The 21,194-nt window shown below is 44.5% G+C and overlaps 1 protein-coding gene across 1 annotated transcript in view; it reads right to left on the bottom strand.

The window, feature by feature from the left end:
* Positions 1-21,194, bottom strand: part of LOC127002484 (demethylmenaquinone methyltransferase-like) — a 101,833-nt gene that overhangs the window by 66,038 nt on the left and 14,601 nt on the right. Inside the window, exons 4-5 of the mRNA XM_050868487.1 lie at positions 20,152-20,276; positions 19,457-19,549 (exon numbers count right to left, since the gene is read on the bottom strand). Coding sequence (XP_050724444.1) covers positions 19,457-19,549; positions 20,152-20,276 — 218 coding nt within the window. The remainder of the gene's footprint in view (positions 1-19,456; positions 19,550-20,151; positions 20,277-21,194) is intronic.

The following is a 21,194-nucleotide window of genomic DNA, read 5'->3' as shown; positions in this document are numbered from 1 at the left end:
TGCACTACGTCTTCCCTCCATGTATATATGTTCCTCTTTCTCCCTTGCGTTTTTTTTTTGTGCTACGCTATAGGTCGTTGTGCCTATTTTTGTTATCAAATGAAGTTTCACGACTACCTTGGAGATTTATTCTGCTGGTATTTTTATCGGGTAACGGAGTGGATTACTTAACTTTGACACTACGGTAAGTCCGGGCGACCTCAGTCGTTTCTACACTTACCAACTTCTAGACTCAAGTATGTAGTACTTCGATTGAGCTCCCTTTTCTCCGGCTCCAAGTGGGAGTTAGCTATCGTGCACCCTTTTTTGGGAACCCGGAATGACTAGTGCACATTCCTTACTCCCCCCCTCCTTTCCCTCAGAAGGTTCCTCCAGTCTCTGTCGAAGCGCATTGAAGGAATGAGGTGTGGGACTGGCGGCACCTTCCTCTACCTGTGCCCAGGTGGCGCTGCTGACGCCGTTCTCGATCGCTTCATTCGACTGTTCCACGTGTTATTACTTCATTTTGCTGGTGCGGCCTAGACACTTTGTAGACTAGAAGTTGGGATATCTGCCGTTTTTCTCGAGGCTTTATTGCGAGAGCGAGGATCTCTCTCCTATAATAACTATCGTCATTCCGGGTTCCCCAGAATAGGTATTTTAGAGATCAAAAAGTCACTCTGGTTTTAGGCTTAATAGTTTCCTACCTGTGTTTATGTTGTTTCTGTATACCTGCGTGTGTTTATGTGTGAGTGTGGGGAGGGGGGGGGGTCAAGGGTAAAAAAAAAAATCATAATGGAATAAAATATAGCCCCCTGATCACTGCCCTTATAAAAAGAGTTAGAAGAGTGGCCAAACAAGAGGTCAATTTCGGAAGGAGAGGCGTCCCGATACTCTCCTCCTGAAAGAGTTCACCTCGTAAGCAGGAGGAAATACAGATGAAGAAAGATTGTTCCAGAGTTTGCCAGTTTAAGGAACGGAGGAGTAGAGATGACGCAGAGAATAGGAGAGAAGACAGTGGGCAGCGGGTGGCGGACGGTGATATCCCCCGTCCGCGCTAGGTGGTGTGGCTGGCTCTCGTTTCGTGCGACTCGCTCACATAACTATTGTGTAAAACTGTTAATATAGTTAAAATTAATTACACTTTTAATGTCCCTGTGAAAGAGAGCTTAAAGTGAACTAAAGTGAACTTTTAACGGGTTTCGCTCGGCTACACATCACTTAACTAAAGGCTATTGTGTTATCTCACTTACTACAATCAAATTGTGAAGCAGGCCACGGTAACACCGGCCCTGTGACGAGTGAGATAACAGTTCGCGCCTTAAACTTAACATTTAACACCAACCACTTTAAAAGTAACACTTAAAAAGGGTAACAACCTCAGTAGGTTCTATACTTACCAACTTGGCGGAACCCAGATGTAGACTCAAGTACGTGGTACTTCGAGAGAGTTCCCTTTTCTCCAGCTCCAAGTGGGAGTTAGCTATCGTGCACTAGTCATGAAGTGTTCACAAAATGACGGTTTTGATCTCTGAAAAACCTATTTTTGGGAACCCGGAATGACTAGTGCACATTCCTTACTCCCCCCCTCCTTCCCCTGAGAAGGTTCCTCCAGTCTCCGTCGAAGCGCATTGAAAGAATGAGGTGTGGGACTGGCGGCATCTTCCTCTACCTCTGCCCAGGTGGCGCTGCTGACGCCGTTCTCGATCGCTTCATTAGACTGTTCCACGTGTTATTACTTCATTTTTCTGGTGCAGCCTAGACACTTTGTACACTAGAAGTTGGGGTAGCTGCCGTTTTTATCTAGGCTTTATCGCGAGAGCGAGGATCCCTCTCTTATAATAGTTATCGTCATTCCGGGTTCCCCAAAATAGGTTTTTCGGAGATCAAAAAAGTCACTCTGGTTTTGGGCTTAATACTTTCCTACCCGTGTTTATGTTGTTTCTGTATACCTGTGTGTGCGTGTGTGTGTGTGTGTGTGTGTGGGGGGGGGGGGGTTCAAGGGCAAAAAAAAAAAGAGATCATAATGGAAGAAAATATAGCCCGCCGATCACTGCCCCTATAAAAAGAGTTAGAAGAGTGGCCAAAAAAGAGGTAAATTTCGGAAGGAGAGACGTCCCGATACTCTCCGCTTGAAAGAGTTCAACTCATAAGCAGGAGGAAATACAGATGAAGAAAGATTGTTGCAGAGTTTGCCAGTGTAAGGAACGGAGGAGTAGAGATGCTGGTTAACTCGTGCATAAGGGATTTGGACAGTATAGGGATAAGCTTGATTAAAAACTCGTGTGCAGCGGGGCCGCGGGAGGGGGAGAGGTATGCAGTAAGCAAGTTCAAAAGAGCATATAACACTTTTTAGAAGCTGCTGGGGCACCTGAAGTATGGTGATAGCTCATTTTCTCTTTGGCAGACGTAGAGGATGGATGTATTGCTCCTCGGCCTCTGCTGACGTACCACAAATCACGATGTCCCATAACAGCCAAGGTCAAACACAAAAACGACACTGTGTTCATTTAGACAAGGCAGACATGTGTCCTATATTTAAGCAAGTGGATGATCTCCCAGAAAACCAACTTCCTACATACAAAGATGTTCTATCATGTGTTCTGTGGCATAAATATAAACTGCTTGAATCATCAAAGAGTCCTTCAGTTCACATGATAGATATCTAAGTGTGTTGCAGAAAAGATAGTTCGCATTTACAGCCAGGAAAACATCCCCATAATCAGTCAGAAATGCATTGTTGACAAATTAGAAGCCTATCACAACAAATACAGGAACTTGGTTAAACGTTTAAAAGACCGAAAAAAAAAATGCCCAAGTTATGATAACAAAGTTAAAGAGTTCATCAGAGATGCTGCTAGATTATTTGAAGTAACAGCTTGCAGGTGCCCTGAATTCCAGTACTGTGCCTGTCCTCGACAGAAAAAAAGTCCCCAAAATAGAACAAGAATTTGTAGAGGACCAAATAAATGAACGTAAAATGTTCATTGGAGGAGTGGACAAACGAACAACTGAAGCCATTAGGAAAAGAGAAGAAAGAAGAAATCAATATGCTGCAAGACCATCAGCCAGTTACAAGCATCAGGATGTCTTGTTCAAAATGATACCTCGTTGTCAAATTTGACTAACTCAGAAGATGACTACACCCCTTCCAAGTACCAGCTCCATCATCGAAAACCAAAAGAAGGTGGAGCTGTGGGACAACAATGAAGAGATGAAAAAGAAAAAAAAATAGAGAACAAAAACGTCTGTTCTCTTCTTTCCATGAGGTTTGTAACCGGGTTGGACTGTCCGATCGTGGTGCTGCATTACTATCTAGTGCAATCCTTGAAGATTTAGGGGTTATTACAAAAGAGGATCCTTCCAAAGTCATAGATAGGAACAAAGTACGGAGATCGAGGCAATCAAACGGACAAAATTTGACAAAGGAAGCACATGGGAAAGTATAAGTTGCAGGCATCTACTTTGATGGAAGGAAAGAAACTCTTACTACGGAGAAGATTGGAAATAGAGACTATAGGAGAAAGGTAATTGAAGAGCATATTGCTATAGTGGCTGAACCAGGTTCAGAATATCTAGGCCAGTATTCACCTGCCACTGGTTCTGCAAAGAGTATTGCCACTGAGCTAAAACAGTTTGCTAATAGAAAAGGAATTTCCATGGAAAACGTACTGGCGATTGGATGTGATGGTACAGCTGTAAATACCGGGAATAAATCTGGGGCGATTTGTCAAGTCGAGAAAAGCCTTGCTCACCCAGTTCATTGGTTCATTTATCAGCTCCATGGCAATGAGCTGTCCCTACGTCACCTATTTGAAAAACTCGATGGTAAAACAAGTGGGCCACATGGCTTCGCAGGACCAATTGGGAAAAGCAATCTCTAACGGGACTGTTCCTGACACACTGTCAAGGAGAAATTCTGGAAACCTAAACCACTCCATATGGTTCACAACAGCCAATTGGATTATCCGCCTGTATATTGGTACACAACATCCTACAGAACAACGTAAAACACTTTTTTTTTTTTCAACAAAGGAGACAGCTCAAGGGCACAAATACAAGAAACAATAATACAAAAAAAAGCCCGCTTCTCGCTGCTCCTAAAAAAAGAATCGAAAGAGGTGGCCGAGAGAGTGGTCAATTTCGGGAGGAGAGGTGTCCTGATACCCTCCTCTTGAAAGAGTTCAAGTCGTAGGCAGGAGGAAATACAGATGAAGGAAGGCTGTTCCAGAGTCTACCAGCGCGAGGGATGAAACAGTGAAGATGTTGGTTAACTCCTGCATAAGGGGTTTGAACAGTATAGGGATGAGCATGAGTAGAAAGTCGTGTGCAGCGGGCCGTGGAAGGGGGGGGGAGGCATGCAGTTAGCAAGTTCAGAAGAGCAGTCAACGTGAAAATAGCGATAGAAGATAGAAAGAGAGGCAACTTTAAGAGGTAGAAGACTATCAGTAGGAGGAGGAGAGCTGATGAGACGAAGAGCTTTAGACTCCACTCTGTCCAGAAGAACTGTGTGAATGGAGCCCCCCCACACGTGAGATGCATACTCCTTACGAGGGCGGACAAGGCCCCTTTATATGGATAGCAACTGTGCGGGGGAGAAGGACTGTCGGAGACGATACAGAACGCCCAACCTCGAGGAAGCTGATTTAGCGAGAGAGAAGATATGAAGTTTCCAGCTGAGATTTTGAGTTAAGGATAGACCGAGGATATCTAGTGTTGAAGAAGGTGACAGCTGAGTGTTGTCGATGAATAGGGGATAGGTGTTTGGAAGATTGTTACGAGCTGATAGGTGGATAAATTGAGTTTTTGAGGCATTGAAGGACACAAGGTTCCTTCTACCCCAATCGGAAATGATAGCAAAGTCTGAGGTTAAGCCTCCAGTCTGGAGTCGTGTACTTCCTGTTGGGATGGCCTTCTACTGCAAGAAGTTGAATCATAGACTTCACAACTAGTTTACGGAAATCTCTTCAGTCTTGGCGCGCTGGCTTCGCGTAAGGGGCCGATTGTTATGGCGTCTTTCACTGCGACAACTCACACACTCTGCGTTCTTACTCCGAATTTAAGTGGAAACAGGACGAAATCTTCAAGTTTTAGTGCATACAAGCAGGCAGGAGTGTCTCTAGAGTGATTTGGTCGAGGATTCAAGGTAACTTATATAAAATAGCACCATGCGTGCACTTTGAAAACGTTGTGTAAAAAATGGCAAATTTGCGTAACTTTAGGTTGAAATCTTTACGTAAAATGAATGATAACTGTAGGATAGTGAAGTCCACAGTTTTACGTATTAGGAAACAAGAAATGTACGTTTAGTTAGTGCCTACATGGCAACTCAGCTCAGTTCCCGCGTCGCCTAACTCGCCTTAGGCACGCAGTCAGCTGGGCACTTCCCCTCTGTAAAGGATTATCGCTGTCCTGCCTCTGTTTACTCTCCAAGTAAAGGACCTACAGTTATTCATCGTCTCTGTACCCTTCCCCACAACTGGAAGGATCCAGAGGACGATACAAGAAGACACAGAAGGCAGTGGATCGAGTGGAAGTTCCTCCAGGAGATTGGCGAGATTTGCAAGGTACCTAACCACACTTTAGTTGATTAAATTAAATTGAATCGACAGCAAGCTTGTTCAGTTTTTTTTTATTTTTTATTTTATAAAATGTTCCAGGTTTGGGCCGGCAAGGAGAAGAAGAAGAGGGGGACAAAGATCGGCAGGCTGCCGACACCCACCGCCTCGGCTCTGCACATCACGTGCAATGCCCTGCCCGCCTCCTGCAGGGACATCATCCTCCGCAAGATCCCCGGGGTCGAGTATGTGTGCATGGGGAAGGCCAACTCTGACCCGACTGAGCACTCTTTCGGCAAGCGCCGCACCATGTGCGGCGCCAACTACTGGACGAGCGTGCAGAACTTCATGGTGAGCAACAGGTTGGCCCAGCGCCTGCATTTGCTGAAGCTCGTCGGGTTCTTCCCCGGGGACGTGCAGGCCGACCTGGACCGGGCCAAGGCAGAGGAGAAGGAGGACGACGAGGTGATCTTGGCCCAGCTTACCAGGAGCTGGCCGACGACCAGCCGGACAGCCGACGGACGAGTTGCTCCTCGCCGCGGTCGGCAACTACGCCGGCTACCTGGCCAGGAAGGTCCAGGCCAACTCCTCTGTGGCCGAGTGCTGCAAGCAGGAGCTTGCCCAGCAGGAGGAGATGAAGATTACCGTGGAGCTCGAGAGGGTCGACCCGCCCTCTGTGATGTTCGACGCCCTGGTCGAGCTGGTCGACAGGGGAGAGCTGTAGACGGGCCGGGCGGTCCTGAAGCGGCCATATCTCCCAAAGGCCCACATGGCGTCCTTCGGTATGTCGCTGTGGGACTCCCTGATGTGCAGGGAGGACAAGAAGGAGCGCAGGTTGAGGTTCCTCTCCTTGCCATGCGCCACAGGGACGGGTTCAGGCACCTCCTGGAGTTCCTGGCGGCCTCAGACCTGACCTTGCAGGGGGTACAGGTGCCAGGAGGGCACAACCTGGCCAACACCATCTTGCCGCACATCAGCAGGTCCCTCTTCAACTGTTTCGGTGCTAATTTCTCCAAGGACGTGACCTCAGAAGCGAGGAAGAACAAGGCCTTGAAGCAGCCGACCGGCAGGAAGAGGAGCAGTATCGAGGAGGGCAGGAAGGAGACGGCGAGGAACAGGGACGTGTACAAGTCCAGGAAACTGACCGGGGCCCACAAGTCATAGGCCAAAAGGCTAAAGTGATTGTTCAGGGACGAGGGCCAGATAGCCGGCAAGACGTGCTGCGGCAATAGTGACATCGGAATTCAACCAAAATAAGTTGTGATTGTATATAGAAAAATGAATATTTTGCTTTTGTTGAGTAAAATTAAGATGTTTCTGCATGCTTTCCTCAAGTATTAAGTTTCTAATGTGAAAATTAAGTGATTTATTAGATGTTAAAAACTTACGTAAAAAATTGCACTAAATAAAAAAATAAAAAAGTAGCTATTTCGGGCAAAAACTTATAAGATATGCTAAATATTGCTATTGATTCTGAAAATATAAGTGATTATCTCTGCATTTGGTGATGTTTGTGCATCTAGCGTAAAATCTGAGGATTTTATAGCCTTTTTAAGTTTTGTTATACTTATATAAAAAACAATTAATCGGGATTTTATTAGGGAACGACTTTGAATTTTTTGATACCGCTGCTCATGGAGACTCATATATGCCTAAGGGAGGTGCCTGTTTTAGTTTCAGGTCGCTAGCTGCTTTGGTTTTGAAAATATTTAAATTTTAAATTTTTGAAAATCGGCCCCCTGCGAATCAGCCCCGCGCCCCGTTTCCCGTCAAGAGATTGTGAAGTCTATGGTTGAATAATGCAAAGTGGAGTCGTCGGCGTATGAGTGGACAGGACAGTTTGTTGTGGAAAGATCATTGATGAATAACAGGAAGAGAGTGAGTGATAGGACAGAGCACTGTGGAACACCACTGTTGATAGGTTTAGGGGAAGAACAGTGACCGTCTACCACAGCAACGATAGAACGGCCGGAAAGGAAACTGGATATAAAGGAACAGAGAGAGGGATAGAATCCGAAAGAGGGCAGATTAGAAAGCAAAGACCTGTGCCAGACTCTATCGAAGGCTTTCGATATGTCTAGCGCAACTGAGAAAATTTCACCGAAACGGCTAAGAGAGGATGACCAGGAGTCAGTTAATATAGCAAGAATATCGGCAGTAGAACGCCCCTTGCAGAACCCATACTGGAGATCAGAATGATAGAAGGTTAGAAGTGTAAAGGTGTTTTTGAATATTCCAGTTAAGGATTGATTTAAAAGCTTTAGATAGACAGGAAAGTAAAGCTATAGGACGGTAGTTTTAGGGATTGGAGCGGTCTGCCTTCTTAGGCACAGGCTGTACAAAGGCATACTTCCGGCAGTAAGGATAGGTAGATGTTGATAGGCAGAGAAAGAGTTTGTCAGCACGGAAGCACAGTTTTTAAGGACAATAGGAGGCACTCCATCAAGTCCATAAGCCTTCTGAGAGTTGAGGCTAGAGAGGGCACATAAAACATCATTATGAAGAAACATAATAACAGGCATAAAGGAGTCAGAGGGGGGAATGGGTAGGAGGAATATGCCCAGAATCGTCCAGGGTGGAGTTGTTACAGAAAGTTTGAGCTAAAAGTTCAGCCTTAGAGACAGATGAGACGGCAGTGCTGCCATCAGGGTTAAGGAGAGGAGGGAAAGAGGAAGAAGTGAAATTGGATGAGATATTTTTGGCTAGGTGACAGAAGTCACGGGAAGAATTAGATAAAGCAAGGTGTTGACATTTTCTGTTGATGAAAGAGGTTTTGGTAAGTTGGAGAATAGATTTGGCACGATTCCGGGCTGAAATGTAAAGTTTGTGATTAGTAGGAGTGCGAAGGCTCTGGAACCTTTTGTGAGCTGCCTGTCTATCTTTAATAGCACGAGAACAAGCATGGTTAAACCAAGACTTTTTAGCATGAGGAGTAGAGAAAGAACGTAGGATGTTTGCCTCAATTCCAGAGACAATCACCTCTGTGATGCGCTGGGCACACACAGAGGGGTCTCTCTCCTGGAAGCAGTAATCATTCAACGGGAAATCGGAAAAGTACTTCCTCAGGACGTCCCACCGAGCTGAGGCAAAATGCCAGAAGCATCGCCTCTTTGGTGGGTCCAGAGGAAGAACAGGAGCGATATGACAAGATACAGAAATAAGGTCGTGATCGGAGGAGGCCAACGGAGAGAACAGTTTGACAGAGTAAGCAGACGGGTTAGAGGTAAGGAAGAGGTCTAGTATGTTGGGCGTGTCTCCAAGACGGTAGGGAATACGTGTAGGGTGCTGAACCAACTGCTCTAGGTCGTTGAGGAGAGCAAAGTTGTAGACTTATCCACCAGGCTGGTCAGTGAAAGAGGATGAAAGCCAAAGCTGGTGGTGAACATTGAAATCTCCCAAGATGGAGATTTCAGTGAAGGAGAGTCAAGATGTGCTCCACTTTAGAGTTCAAGTAGTCAAAGAATTTTACATAGTTAGTAGAGTTGGGTGAGAGATAAACAGCACAGATGTATTTAGTAATAGTATGACAATGAAGTCTTAGCCAGATGGTGGAAAATTCAGAAGAGCCAAGGTCGTGGACACGAAAGCAAGTGATGTCTTTGCGCACGTAGACGCAACATCCAGCTTTGGATTGATATTTAGGATAGAGATAGTAGGAGGGAACAGAGTAGAGATTGCTGTCAGTAGCCTCAGAGACCTGTGTTTCGGTGAGGAAGAGAAGGTGTGGTTTAGAGGAGGAGAGATGGTGGTCCACAGAATGAAAATTATGTATTCTAGATATCATGAAAATATGAAATAGAAACATATACAAGAAGTCATTGTGGTTAATGCTGTCTATATGTTTGTCAACAAATGATGAGCGATGGACCGACGGAGTGGATCATCCGTGTCGAGCGGCCGCTGTTTCGCTGACGTCATTTTGAGGTCATTATTAACGTCGACGGATCCGTCAAAACGGAATAGTGGGAACCTCGCCTTACTCATTTCCCTCACCTCCTTCCTTTCCCTCCATCCCCTCCTTTCCTCCCTTATTTTTTCTCTCCCTCACCTTCCTTTACTTACACCCTTCTCTCCCTCTTATCACCTCCCTTACTCCTTACCTCCCTCCATCCCCTCCTTTCCTCCCTCATTCTCTCTCTCCTCCCTTTCACTCCATCCCCCTCCTTTCTCTCCCTCTCCCCTCCCTTCTCTTTCATCTTCTCTCCTCCTTTACTCTTTATCTCCCTCTCCTTCCTTTTCCTCCTCTCCTCCCTTCCCAGTTCCCACCTCCGTACTCCCTTACATTCTCTCCCTCTCCTCCCTTACTCTTTCTCAGTCACGTTGTTTTGTTTAGAAGTGAGCCGAGTACCGCACCCCGCCCCCCACCGTCCCCCCTTGACCCGCTCTATTGTTATATATTTCCATTATTTCTATTTCCCTTCCTTCTGTTTCCTCTATTCCTTCTTTCTTCTTCTTTATTCTTCTGTAATTCTCTCCTTTCTCCTTTTTTCTTTGATCTTCTTCCTTTTCTCCTTTATCACAATTCTCATATTACTGTTACTGTAATTATTATTATTATTATTATTATTATTATTATTATTATTATTATTATTATTATTATTATCTCTCTCTCATATAGAAGAAAAAACTATTAAAACAAACAAAAAACACGATCTCTATCTGTGGAAAAGGATTATAATTGGTTTCATGCACTTAATTAATATTCCTTCCTTTACTGTTTTCTGTTATCATATAACGAATCTTATCATTTTCTCCACTGCATGAATATTGCACACATGTTTCTTGTATTAACTGAAAATCACACAGTATGCGCTAACCACTCTTGCAGGAAGGCTGTTACAGTGGCGGACGACTCAATTCGAGGAAGGAAGGAAGGAGGGAGGGAGGGAGGGAGAGGGAGAGCAATTTATTATCTTCTTTATTCTTTGTTCCATATCTCATAATAGAAGGGTGTCGATCCAGTGCAGATGTAGCTAACAGATGTGGAGTAGAGGACCTGCATGGAAACAGTGCTCAGAAGGGAAATAAATCCAATGGTTTGGACATGTGAAGGGAGCAGGGGAGGATACAGTGCTGGGAGTTGTGGAGAGATTAGCAAGACAGGGTATCTAGTGCAGCTAGATGTGGATAACAGATGTGGAGTAGAGAACCTGGAAACAGTGCTCAGAAGGGAGACTCCTATAGTTCGGACATGTGAAAAGCAGGGGAGGATACAGTGCTGGGAGTTTTGGAGAGATTGAAAGTAAAAGGAAGGAGACCAGTTGGTAGACCTAGGAAAACGTGGAGAAGGTGTATACAGGAAGACTTGGCAGTGATGGGATTGGATGAGCATCAGGCAGAAGACAGAGCAGAATAGAGGAGACCCATAAAGCGTCCAACCGCTCAGGAAGAGTGAAAACGGACGTTAAACGAAATTATGATGATGATGATGATATCTCATAATAGAAGGAGAAAATAACAGAACTAAGAACATTAAGTGACCTTGGATACGTTCAGTTCACTCCCGACGCAGTAAAGTTACTGTCAGTGGAAATAGAGTTGATCGTTACCGCACTGACTATTTCTGCGGGGAGGCTGTTCCAGTGGCGGACGACTCTGTTCGAGGAAGGAAGTATGAAGGAGGGAGGGATGGGAGCGAGAGTTTTTATTCTTTACGTTAATCTTTGTTCTCTCGTTCCATCTCATCCTTCCACATGCTCACTGCCACATATACTTCACTACTCTGTTACTTAACTTAAATTGCTGATCATTTCACTTGAATTTCAGATTAAATAAGTTAACTTCCTCTGCATTGCGCCACGTAGGGCTACAGCAGACGCTTTTAAAATTAGGAACAGCAGACGCTTTTAAAATTAGGAACAGCAGATGCATTATAAATTAGGAACAGCAGACGCATTATACATTAAGAACAGCAGACGCATTTAAAATTAGGATGAATAATCACTTAAATTAACTTGAGAAACAAACAAAGATTAACATGATTCTGAGGGGAAGTAGGCACCCGTTTATTATATATATACACATGTCTTTACATCATCAAGACCCCAAGACCCAGACCAAGCATTCCTAAACGTATACTATAGTCGCAGCACACGAGTCTGAGGTCTTCGTTATCGTGTTCTGGCAACTTGCCATAACACACACACACATACAGCTACATAATCAGCGACCTTATTTTTGTTTTACAACAGAGGAGTGGCCGAAGGATAGAGAAGAGCTGTGTGGGTGGAGCCCCTCACACGTGCGATGCATACTCCATACGAGGGCGGACAAAGCCCTTGTATATGGATAGCAGCGGTGCGGGGCAGAAGAACTGGAGGAGACGATACAGAACGCCCAACCTCGAGGAAGCTGATTTAGTGAGAGAAGAGATGAGAAGTTTCCAGTTAAGATTTTGAGTTAAGGATAGACCGAGGATATTTAGTTCTGAAGAATTATAAGGTGACAGCTGAGTGTAGTTGAAGAATAGGGGATAGGTGTTTGGAAGATTGTGTCGAGTTGAAAGGTGGATAAATTGGGTTTTTGAGGCATTGAAGGACACAAAAACCCAAAGGTTCCTTTTATCCCAATCGGAGATGATAGCAAGGTCTGAGGTTAAGGATTCTGCAGCCTGAGTCTTATAAACTAAAACAGATTTTTACGACAATTTCAATAATATGATTAATACTGACAAATGTGCCCTATGCGTAGACTATCATATAACATCGTAGACGCCATGATACCACGATAATTCACACCTCAGTCTCGGGTGCCGCGACGAAAGCCAAGGCTGTTACACAGAGACAGCCTTGGCACAGCACCACTATAACTCCTCCTCTTCATCTCTCTCCTTTCCCTTCCCTCCTCTTCCTCCTCACTCAGGCTTAGTGATGCGGAAGACGAAGACGAGACCCTCCTTGTCACAGAAATAGTTTGGGACGATGCGCCGCTCCACCTGAAGGAATTATGACCATCATTTCAAATACGTGACCTTCTCCCCCTGGCCAGCTCCTGACCATCTCCTTATACCAGAGTGTCGTGACAGGCGCCCATACAGTAGGGACGGGCGGGTACCCGGGTAGCTACCCGGGTAGTTGAGTACTGAAGATCGAGACGGGTACCCGGGACAAGTGAAGGTATCCGGGTAATTTTCACGGGTATTTCTTATTATATTTTCAGGCACCCATTTTGGTGTAGAGAGTACAGATGTGCGGGATTACGGTGAAAAATATTTAATGTCTAAACTCTTAGAGTATGGATAATGTTTACCAATGTGCGATAGTTAATGAAATATGGAGATAATGATTATAAATATATCGTTCATGCTGTCCTGCGGAGTGAGTATCTAGACGGGTACCCGGGTAAAACAATGTCGGGTATTGCTCACCGGGCGATAAGCAGTCTTACAATGCGTACCAAAGTCTTGTCATTAATAAAATATGATGATAACAATGAAAATAATTACCGTATGTTATACGGTTAGCATTAGCAATGGGGTCCAGACTACCTACGGAAATGTGCACTAACGTACGATCATTAATGAAACATAATGGTAATGATAGAAATATTTCGTTCACGCTGGCCGGCGGTAGCCAATGACACCGCGCCAGAAATATCACGTGATATGGCGGTAGCCAATGGCAGAGAGCCTCGACATCACGTGATGTGCAGGAGTGTCTAATTGGCTGATGAGTAGTGACGTCACAACCAAAGGTATAAATATAGCTGAGCATAAGCTCCGCCCAGTTGCTGAGAGCCTACCATAGGGAGAACCCGTGACACATGTTAATAAACGCACACTTGCTTTTTTATCTCACTTCTCAGAAAAATTTACCTAAGGCTTGTCGTGCTTCATTAACCTTCATTTTGCAGCACATAATATAGCACGTTATTGTCTTGAGCTCTTCATTATGGCATCGAAAATTGGTATAAACGCACCGGTGTGGAATTTCATGGAACAGACAACACCAAATTCTGTAACGTGTCTGGTTTGCAAGGACACTCTGAAGTACAGTGGAGGTAGCACATCAAACTTGATCAAGCATATTCGAGGTAGACACCCTCTCGAATATGCAGAGTTAAGGAAGACAGTGCGAATGAGATGGTTGCGAAGGCATCGAAGCCATCCACATCTCAACCTACACTGGTAGAAACTGTCACTAGGACTCAACCATACCAAAAAGAGTCGAAAGCAAAGAAAGAAGTTGATGAGCTGATAATGGAATGGATAGTGAAGGACCTTATGCCACTATCAGCAGTCGAGAGCAAAGCTTTCAAAAGATTACTGAAAAGACTTGACCCAAAATATGAACTACCTAGCCGTAGGGAAGTTGGAAGGACTCTTTTGCCTGCTCTATATAATAAAGAAGTAGAAAGAGTTCGAAAAGAGCTTGCAGAGGCAACCCATGTTTCATTAACAACAGATTTATGGACATCACGCCAAACAAAAGGCTATATTACAGTAACAGCTCACTTCATATCACCGGAGTGGGTTCTGAAATCTGCTGTGCTTGAAACTATTTGCATTGTAGGATCTCACACAGCAGAAAACATTGCACAGCATCTAAGAGAAATATGTGACAAGTGGAATATATTTGATAAAGTACGTACCATCGTGACTGACAATGCTGCAAACATCACCGCAGCTATAGTGCTATTGAAAAGCGTCAAATTCCTTGCTTTGCACACATTGAATCTTGTAGTGCAAGAAGCTATTAAGAATACTCCTGATGTCCTTGAGGTTAGAGACAAAATAAAGCAGATTGTAACCTTTTTCCATCACAGTGTAAAGGCTACAGATAAACTCACTCAGTTGCAAGAGCAACACAATGAACCTGCCAAGAAACTAGTACAAGATGTGGAGACAAGATGGAACTCTACATTCTACATGATAGAAAGATACTTAGACCAAAATGAACTTGTCACTACAACTTTGTGCCTACTGGGCAAAAATAATTTGTGCCTCAATGACAACGAGCTTGCACTTCTCCAAAGATCCATCAATGTTTTGGAGATTTTCGAAGAAGCGACAAGAGAAATGTCTTCTGAAAAGGTAACTTCACTTTCAAAAGTATTACCGATGATCAGGGGCATCCAAATTGCCTGAACTCAATCACTACGAGTGATGATATGTGCGAGCTTGGCAAACAACTGCAGGACCAAATGAAGAAAAGGTTCTCAGTTAATGAACAATCATTCAGTCTCGCAGCAGCAACGCTGCTAGATCCTAGATTCAAAAAAGTACCATTCTCAGACAGCTCAAACCTCAAAACAACGGAAGAGAGACTGGTGCGTCAGATGCACTCTTATGACACTCCAAAACCTGCAAGCCAACCAAGTACATCCACCGTAGCTGCCAGGACTTTTGATAATAGAACTTCACTTGTCAAGAAAAACTCGCTGTGGAGCACACTTGACAAAGATATTGAGAAAATTAATGAAAAGACATCATCACAGTCATTGACAGGTCCTCTCATTGAGCTCAGGAGGTATTTCACAGAGGAAGCTCATGCCTCAAGAGAGGAAGATCCACTTACGTGGTGGAAGGAACACGCCGCTCAGTATCCCAGAATGAAAGAGCTGGCTAAAAAATACCTGTGTTCACCCGCATCATCTGTCCCGTCAGAAAGATTATTCAGCAAAGCAGGTGAACTCATATCACTTAGGAGGAGCAATCTATCAGAAAACAAAGTAAAGATGATCCTCTTCCTAAACAAGAACTTGTAGATAGATTTCTACATGGATAACTTTCAGAAGGCATTTATTTTTTTCAGGAATACTTTCCTTTCTCTGCTTGCATGTCAACAAAGGAAGCTTTTTTCCACATCATTTTATGTTATCATTGTGTCCATTATACAGGGATGTGATTATGCAATAATGTGCAATTACTTATTTCATTATTTTCTTGCATAACTTTGTTTTTATATATATATTTTCCGGAAATGAATATTTTTATACAATATATTATCATCATATTTCATGGTATTGTATATAATATAAAGGGCTGTGATTATGTAGTAATGTACAATTACATTTATTGTTTTCTTGTATAACTTCTTTTTATATATTTTACGGAAGGGAAGACTTTTATACAATATATTATTACTAACATTAGAGCAGGTAGTCCTTACTAATTTGCTTTCCTGCTGGTCGGCTGGATATTCGCTGATTGACACACACACACACACACACACACACACACACACACACACACACACACACACACACACACACACACCCTCGCCCAGGGGAGTCACCTTGACGTGGTGGCGGGGCTTGAAGCGTGGTAGGTGACATCACCAACTGTGGCAGCCCGCCTGTCACTGTATTGGTTTGGTGTTCATCTACCTCGTGGACCAAGCACTCCCCAGCTTTTATTATTTTTTGTTATGGAGCAGAATGCAAAAAACAAAACAAAAAAAAAACGAGTAACAGCACTCAAGTATCATAAAGACTACCATCTTCCTGTCTCCCACTGTCCTTTCATTTATCCAACCCAGCATGTAATTATATACATATACATATATATATATATATATATATATATATATATATATATATATATATATATATATATATATATATATATATATATATATATATATATATATATATATATATATATATATATATATATATATATATATATATATATATATATATATATATATATATATATATATATATATACACGTGTGAGTCTGATTTATAATCTTGGTAATCATTACATTAATCCCGGGAGCATGGATCACTGTGTGCTGCAGTGCCGGGTAAGCGTGTTGGTGGTTACCAGGCTCTGCAGGCAGCTACCCGGGTAGCGCGTTGGTATACTCACTCACCCCGCGCCCCGGGACCACCGTGCGCTGGCGGGTAAGCGTGCCTGATAGATTCCGGGTAGCTACCCGGGTAGTGGAACCGGGTAGCGCCTGAGACGGCTCAGTCACCCCGCGCCCGGGACCACCGCGCTGGCGGGTAAGCGTGCTGATAGGTTTCGGGTAGCTACCCGGGTAGTGGAACCGGGTAGAGCGGGTAGTCTGAGACGGGTACCCGTACCCGCGATTACCTGAAAAGACGTACTCTGCCCATCCCTACCATACAGTGAACAGCCCCGCCAGACAGAAACCTTGATTAGAGTAAATGTTTTCTTGTACCAATGTTGCCAGATAGTTGTACTCAGCCTCTTATATATTTACGAACTTCCGACTTCAAATATGTCTCCTGGGGCTCAATAACTAGATTAATTTATATCTGTCGTTAAAATAGTGAATTCCTGATGTTTCTTGGCAATAGTTAGGTGTCAAAAAACGGTAAATACTATGCTCTGAGTACGATAATCTGGCAACGGTGCTCCCTACCTTCTTCCACTTCCCGTCCGCCTCCAGCTGGTCCATGTAAGGCTCCAGCTTGTCCTTGTAGGAAGGCACAGTCTGTAGGTACTCATGGCGCATCAAGATGATCACGAAGCCTCCTGGAGTGCCGGAGAGGAGGAAATCAGTTAATCATTGGGGCATACGCTAGGGGGCGCGTCATCTAGCCTACCCTAGGAAGACCACCTCAAGGTTTACTCCAGGCAAATCTGAAGTCTCTATGTAGGCTCTTTCCCATCCTAAACGGCGCCTAAGTTCGCCTGTTTGAAAAGCCTCTCGTAAAAGTTGCTGGGATTACCATGAACTGTTTTGCGATCCTATAGTGATGGTTCTACACGTCTGTCACGATCTTCAACGGGAAAACCACCCATGAAAACCCGGTGAATCTTCTCAGTGGCCTTGGGAAATAGTCGTGGCGGAAGATCGGCACGCCCAGGAACAGTGCTAACCTACGGGTCCTCGCACGAGTATCTAAACTGAGGGTCCAACTTCCAGCGCCTTCACCCACTCAGCGGACCTTGCAAAACACACACACACACACACACACACACTCACCAGAGCCTTCGCACTCCTACTAACCATGAACTTTACATTTCAGCCCGGAATCGTGCCAAATCTATTCTCCGACTTACCAAAACCTCTTTTCATCAATAGAAAATGTCAACACCTTGCTTTTTTTCTAATTCTTCCCGTGTCTTCTGGCACTTAGCCAATAAGATATCCACCACTTTCACTTCTTCCTCTTTCCCTTCTCTCCTTATCCCTTACCGGAGCACTGCCGTCTCATCTATCTCTAAGGCTGAACTCTTCGCTCAGACTTTCTGTAAGAACTCCACCCTGGACGATTCTGGGCATATTCCTCCTACATACCCCCTCTGACTCCTTTTTGTCTGTTATTAAGATTATACATAATGATGTCTTATATGCCCTCTCTGGCCTCAACTCTCAGAAGGCTTATGGACCTGATGGAGTGCCTCCTATTGGCCTTAAAAACTGTGCTTCCATGCTGACACCCTGCCTGGTCAAACTATTTCGTCTCTACCTATCAACATCTACATCTACTGGCAGTATGCTCGTTCCAATCCTTCAAACTATAGCCCTGTAGTTTTACTTTCCTGTCTATCTAAAGCTTTTGAATCAATCCTTAACCGAAAGATTCAAAAGCACGTTTCCACTTATAACCTTCTATCTGATCGCCAGTATGGATTCCGCAAGGGGCGTTCCACTGGGGATCTTCTTGCTCTCTTAACTGACTCTTGGTCATCCTCTGTTAGCCGTTTCGGTGAAACTTTCTCTGTTGCGCTAGACATATCGAAAGCCTTCGATAGAGTCTGGTACAAGTCTTTGCTTTCTAAAGTGCCCTCTTTTGGATTATATCCCTCTCTCTGTTGCCTTATCTCCAGTTTCCTTTCCGGCCGTTCTATCTCTGGGGTGGTAGACGGTCACTGATTTTCCCCTAAACCTAACAACAGTGTGTTCCACATGGGTCTGTCCTATCACCCACTCTCTTCTTTCTATTCATCAATGATCTTCTTTCCATAACAAACTGTCCTGTCCACTCATACGCCGACGTCTCCACTCTGCATTATTCAACTTCTTCCAATAGAAGGCCATCCCAGCAGGAGGTACACGACTACAGACTGGAGTCTGCAGAACGTTTAACCTCAGACCTTGCTATCATTTCCGATTGGGGTAGAAGGAACCTTGTGTCCTTCAATGCCTCAAAAACTCAATTTATCCACCTATCAACTCGACATAATCTTCCAAACGCTTATCCCCTATTCTTCGACAACACTCAGCTGTCACCTTCTTTAACACTAAATATTCTCGGTCTATTCTTAACTCAAAGTCTCAACTGGAAACTTCATATCTCCTCTCTCGCTAAATCAGCTTCATCGAGGTTTGGCGTTCTGTATCGTCTCCTCCAGTTCTTCTCCCCCGCACTGTTGCTATCCATGTACTGGGGCCTTGTCCGCCCTCGTATGGAATATGCATCTCACGTGTGGGGGGGCTCCACTCACACAGCTCTTCTGGACAGAGTGGAGTCTAAGGCTCTTCGTCTCATCAGCTCTCCTCCTCCAACTGAAAGTCTTCTACCTCTTAAATTCCGTCGCGATGTTGCCTCTCTTTCAATTTTCTATCGCTATTTTCACGCTGACTGCTCTTCTGAACTTGCTAACTGCATGCCTCCTTCCCTCCCGCGGCCCCGCTGTACACGACTTTCTACTCATGCTCATCCCATACTGTCCAAACCCCTTATGCAAGAGTTAACCAGCATCTTCACTCTTTCATCCCTCACGCTGGTAAACTCTGGAACAATCTTCCTTCATCGGTATTTCCTCCTGCCTACGACTTGAACTATTTCAAGAGGAGGGTATCAGGACACCACTTCTCCCGAAATTGACCCCTCTTTCGGCCACCTCTTTATTTTTTTTTCTCAGGCGCAGCGAGTAGCGGTTTTTTTATATTATTGTTACCTTTTTTTGTGCCCTTGAGCTGCCTCCTTTGTTGTAAAAACACTCTCACACTCACTCACGCACGCACGCACGCACGCACGCACACTCACTCACTCACCGTTCTTTGCGACGCGCACCAGGTCGTCGAGGCCACTGAGTGGGATGTGACCTTCGCCCATACCGCCCGAGATGACCACCAGGTCGTATGTGTCTGAGAGAGAGAGAGAGAGAGAGAGAGAGAGAGAGAGAGAGAGAGAGAGAGAGAGAGAGAGAGAGATGTAGAAGAAAAATACGTATATTAATCTTTAAATATGAAACAACAACAATAACAATAATTCCACTCACACAGCTCTCCTGGACAGAGTGGAGTCTAAGGCTCTTCGTCTCATCAGCTCTCCTCCTCTTCAACCTTCTGCCTCTTAAATTGCGCCGCTATGTTGCCTCTTTTTCTATTTTATATCGATATCTTCATGATGACTGCTCTTCTGAACTTGCTAACTGCATGCCTCCTTTCCTCCCGCAGCCCCGCTGCACACGACTTTCTACTCATGCTCATCCCTATACTATCCAAAACCCTTATGCAAGAGGTAAACTCTGGAACAACCTTCCTTCGTCTGTATTTCCCCCTGTCTAAGACTTGACTTATTTCAAGAAGAGTGTATCAAGACACCTCTCCACTCGAAATTGACCTCCCTTTTGGCTACTCTTTACTTTTATCTTTTATGGGAGCGGCGAGTAGCGGTCTTTTTTTTTGTACTCTTTTTGTTACCCTTGAGCCGTGTCCTTTGATGTAAAAAAACAAATCACTAATACCTTTGGGTACGGTGGAGTGTCCGCTGCCGATAAACTCCAGGAAGTCGTTGGTATAGATGCCAGTCTCCCGCTGCTTCATCATGCCCTCCGACGGGTCCACAGCGTCTATGTGCCAGTGGGAGTGGCTGTAGTAGTTGTAGTAGTAGCAGTATTAGTAGTATTGGAATGTTTAGTTTGCGCAACATCTGTGGTCATATGCCGGAGAGAGACAAAAGGGGAAGGAATTCTAGAAGACGGGAACAGATCCCAGGAGACGGGACACAACCCCCGATTAATACCTGGTACCCATTCACTGCTGGGTGGACAGGGGCGTAGGGTATCGGAAAAGCCGCCCAAATTTTTCCACTCCGCCCGGGAATCGAACCCGGGCTCTCTCGGTTGTGAGCCGAGTATGCTAACCACTGCACCACGAAGCCCCCAGTAATAGTAGTAGAAGTTATAGCAGTAGTAGAAGTTGTTGGGAATCAGTAAATTTACCCTACCCAACAGTTAAGTCACTCGCAAAGTGAATAACACACCCGTCAGACAATCCCAAAGAAACAAGTGCTTACCAGCTATTAGGTGGTGAAGGTATCCAACAAGCACCTCCAGACAGCCGAACAAATAATAATCCTACCGGATCCGTGTAGTAAAATCTATCTGTCTCAAATAACTGCTGGGGGCACTTAGCTGAGAAGCGGGTTTCAAAAGACATTGTTATCTCTGAAGTCTCGTTGCCGGGTGTAGTATCTCTCAGTCAGGTAATAGAAGGCACACTGCGTCCGAGTTAATGGGTGGGCTGCAGTGCCTTGGTCTTTACTTTGAGAAGGCCGGTGGTGGAGTGAGAGAAAACCAACCACGTGGGTCTGAAGCGATGTTTTGAATTTCTCTCGCCAGATGGCGTGGCTTTCCTCTCTGTTTCCATCGGTTAAATTATCCTTGCTCTTTAATTATAATTCAGCAAGAACAATTAGTTATTATTTCATGAAAGGAAACACTTCACTATTGTTATTCCTTTCATGGTAAATGTGGTTAGTCTTCAGGCAGTGAATAAGTTGATTCTG

Source organism: Eriocheir sinensis, chromosome 23, assembly GCF_024679095.1.
Source record: "Eriocheir sinensis breed Jianghai 21 chromosome 23, ASM2467909v1, whole genome shotgun sequence".
In the NCBI taxonomy this organism is placed as follows: Eukaryota; Metazoa; Arthropoda; class Malacostraca; order Decapoda; family Varunidae; genus Eriocheir; species Eriocheir sinensis.
The sequence above is the reverse complement of the archived record's forward strand: the minus strand, read 5'-3'. Positions and strand labels throughout refer to the sequence as shown.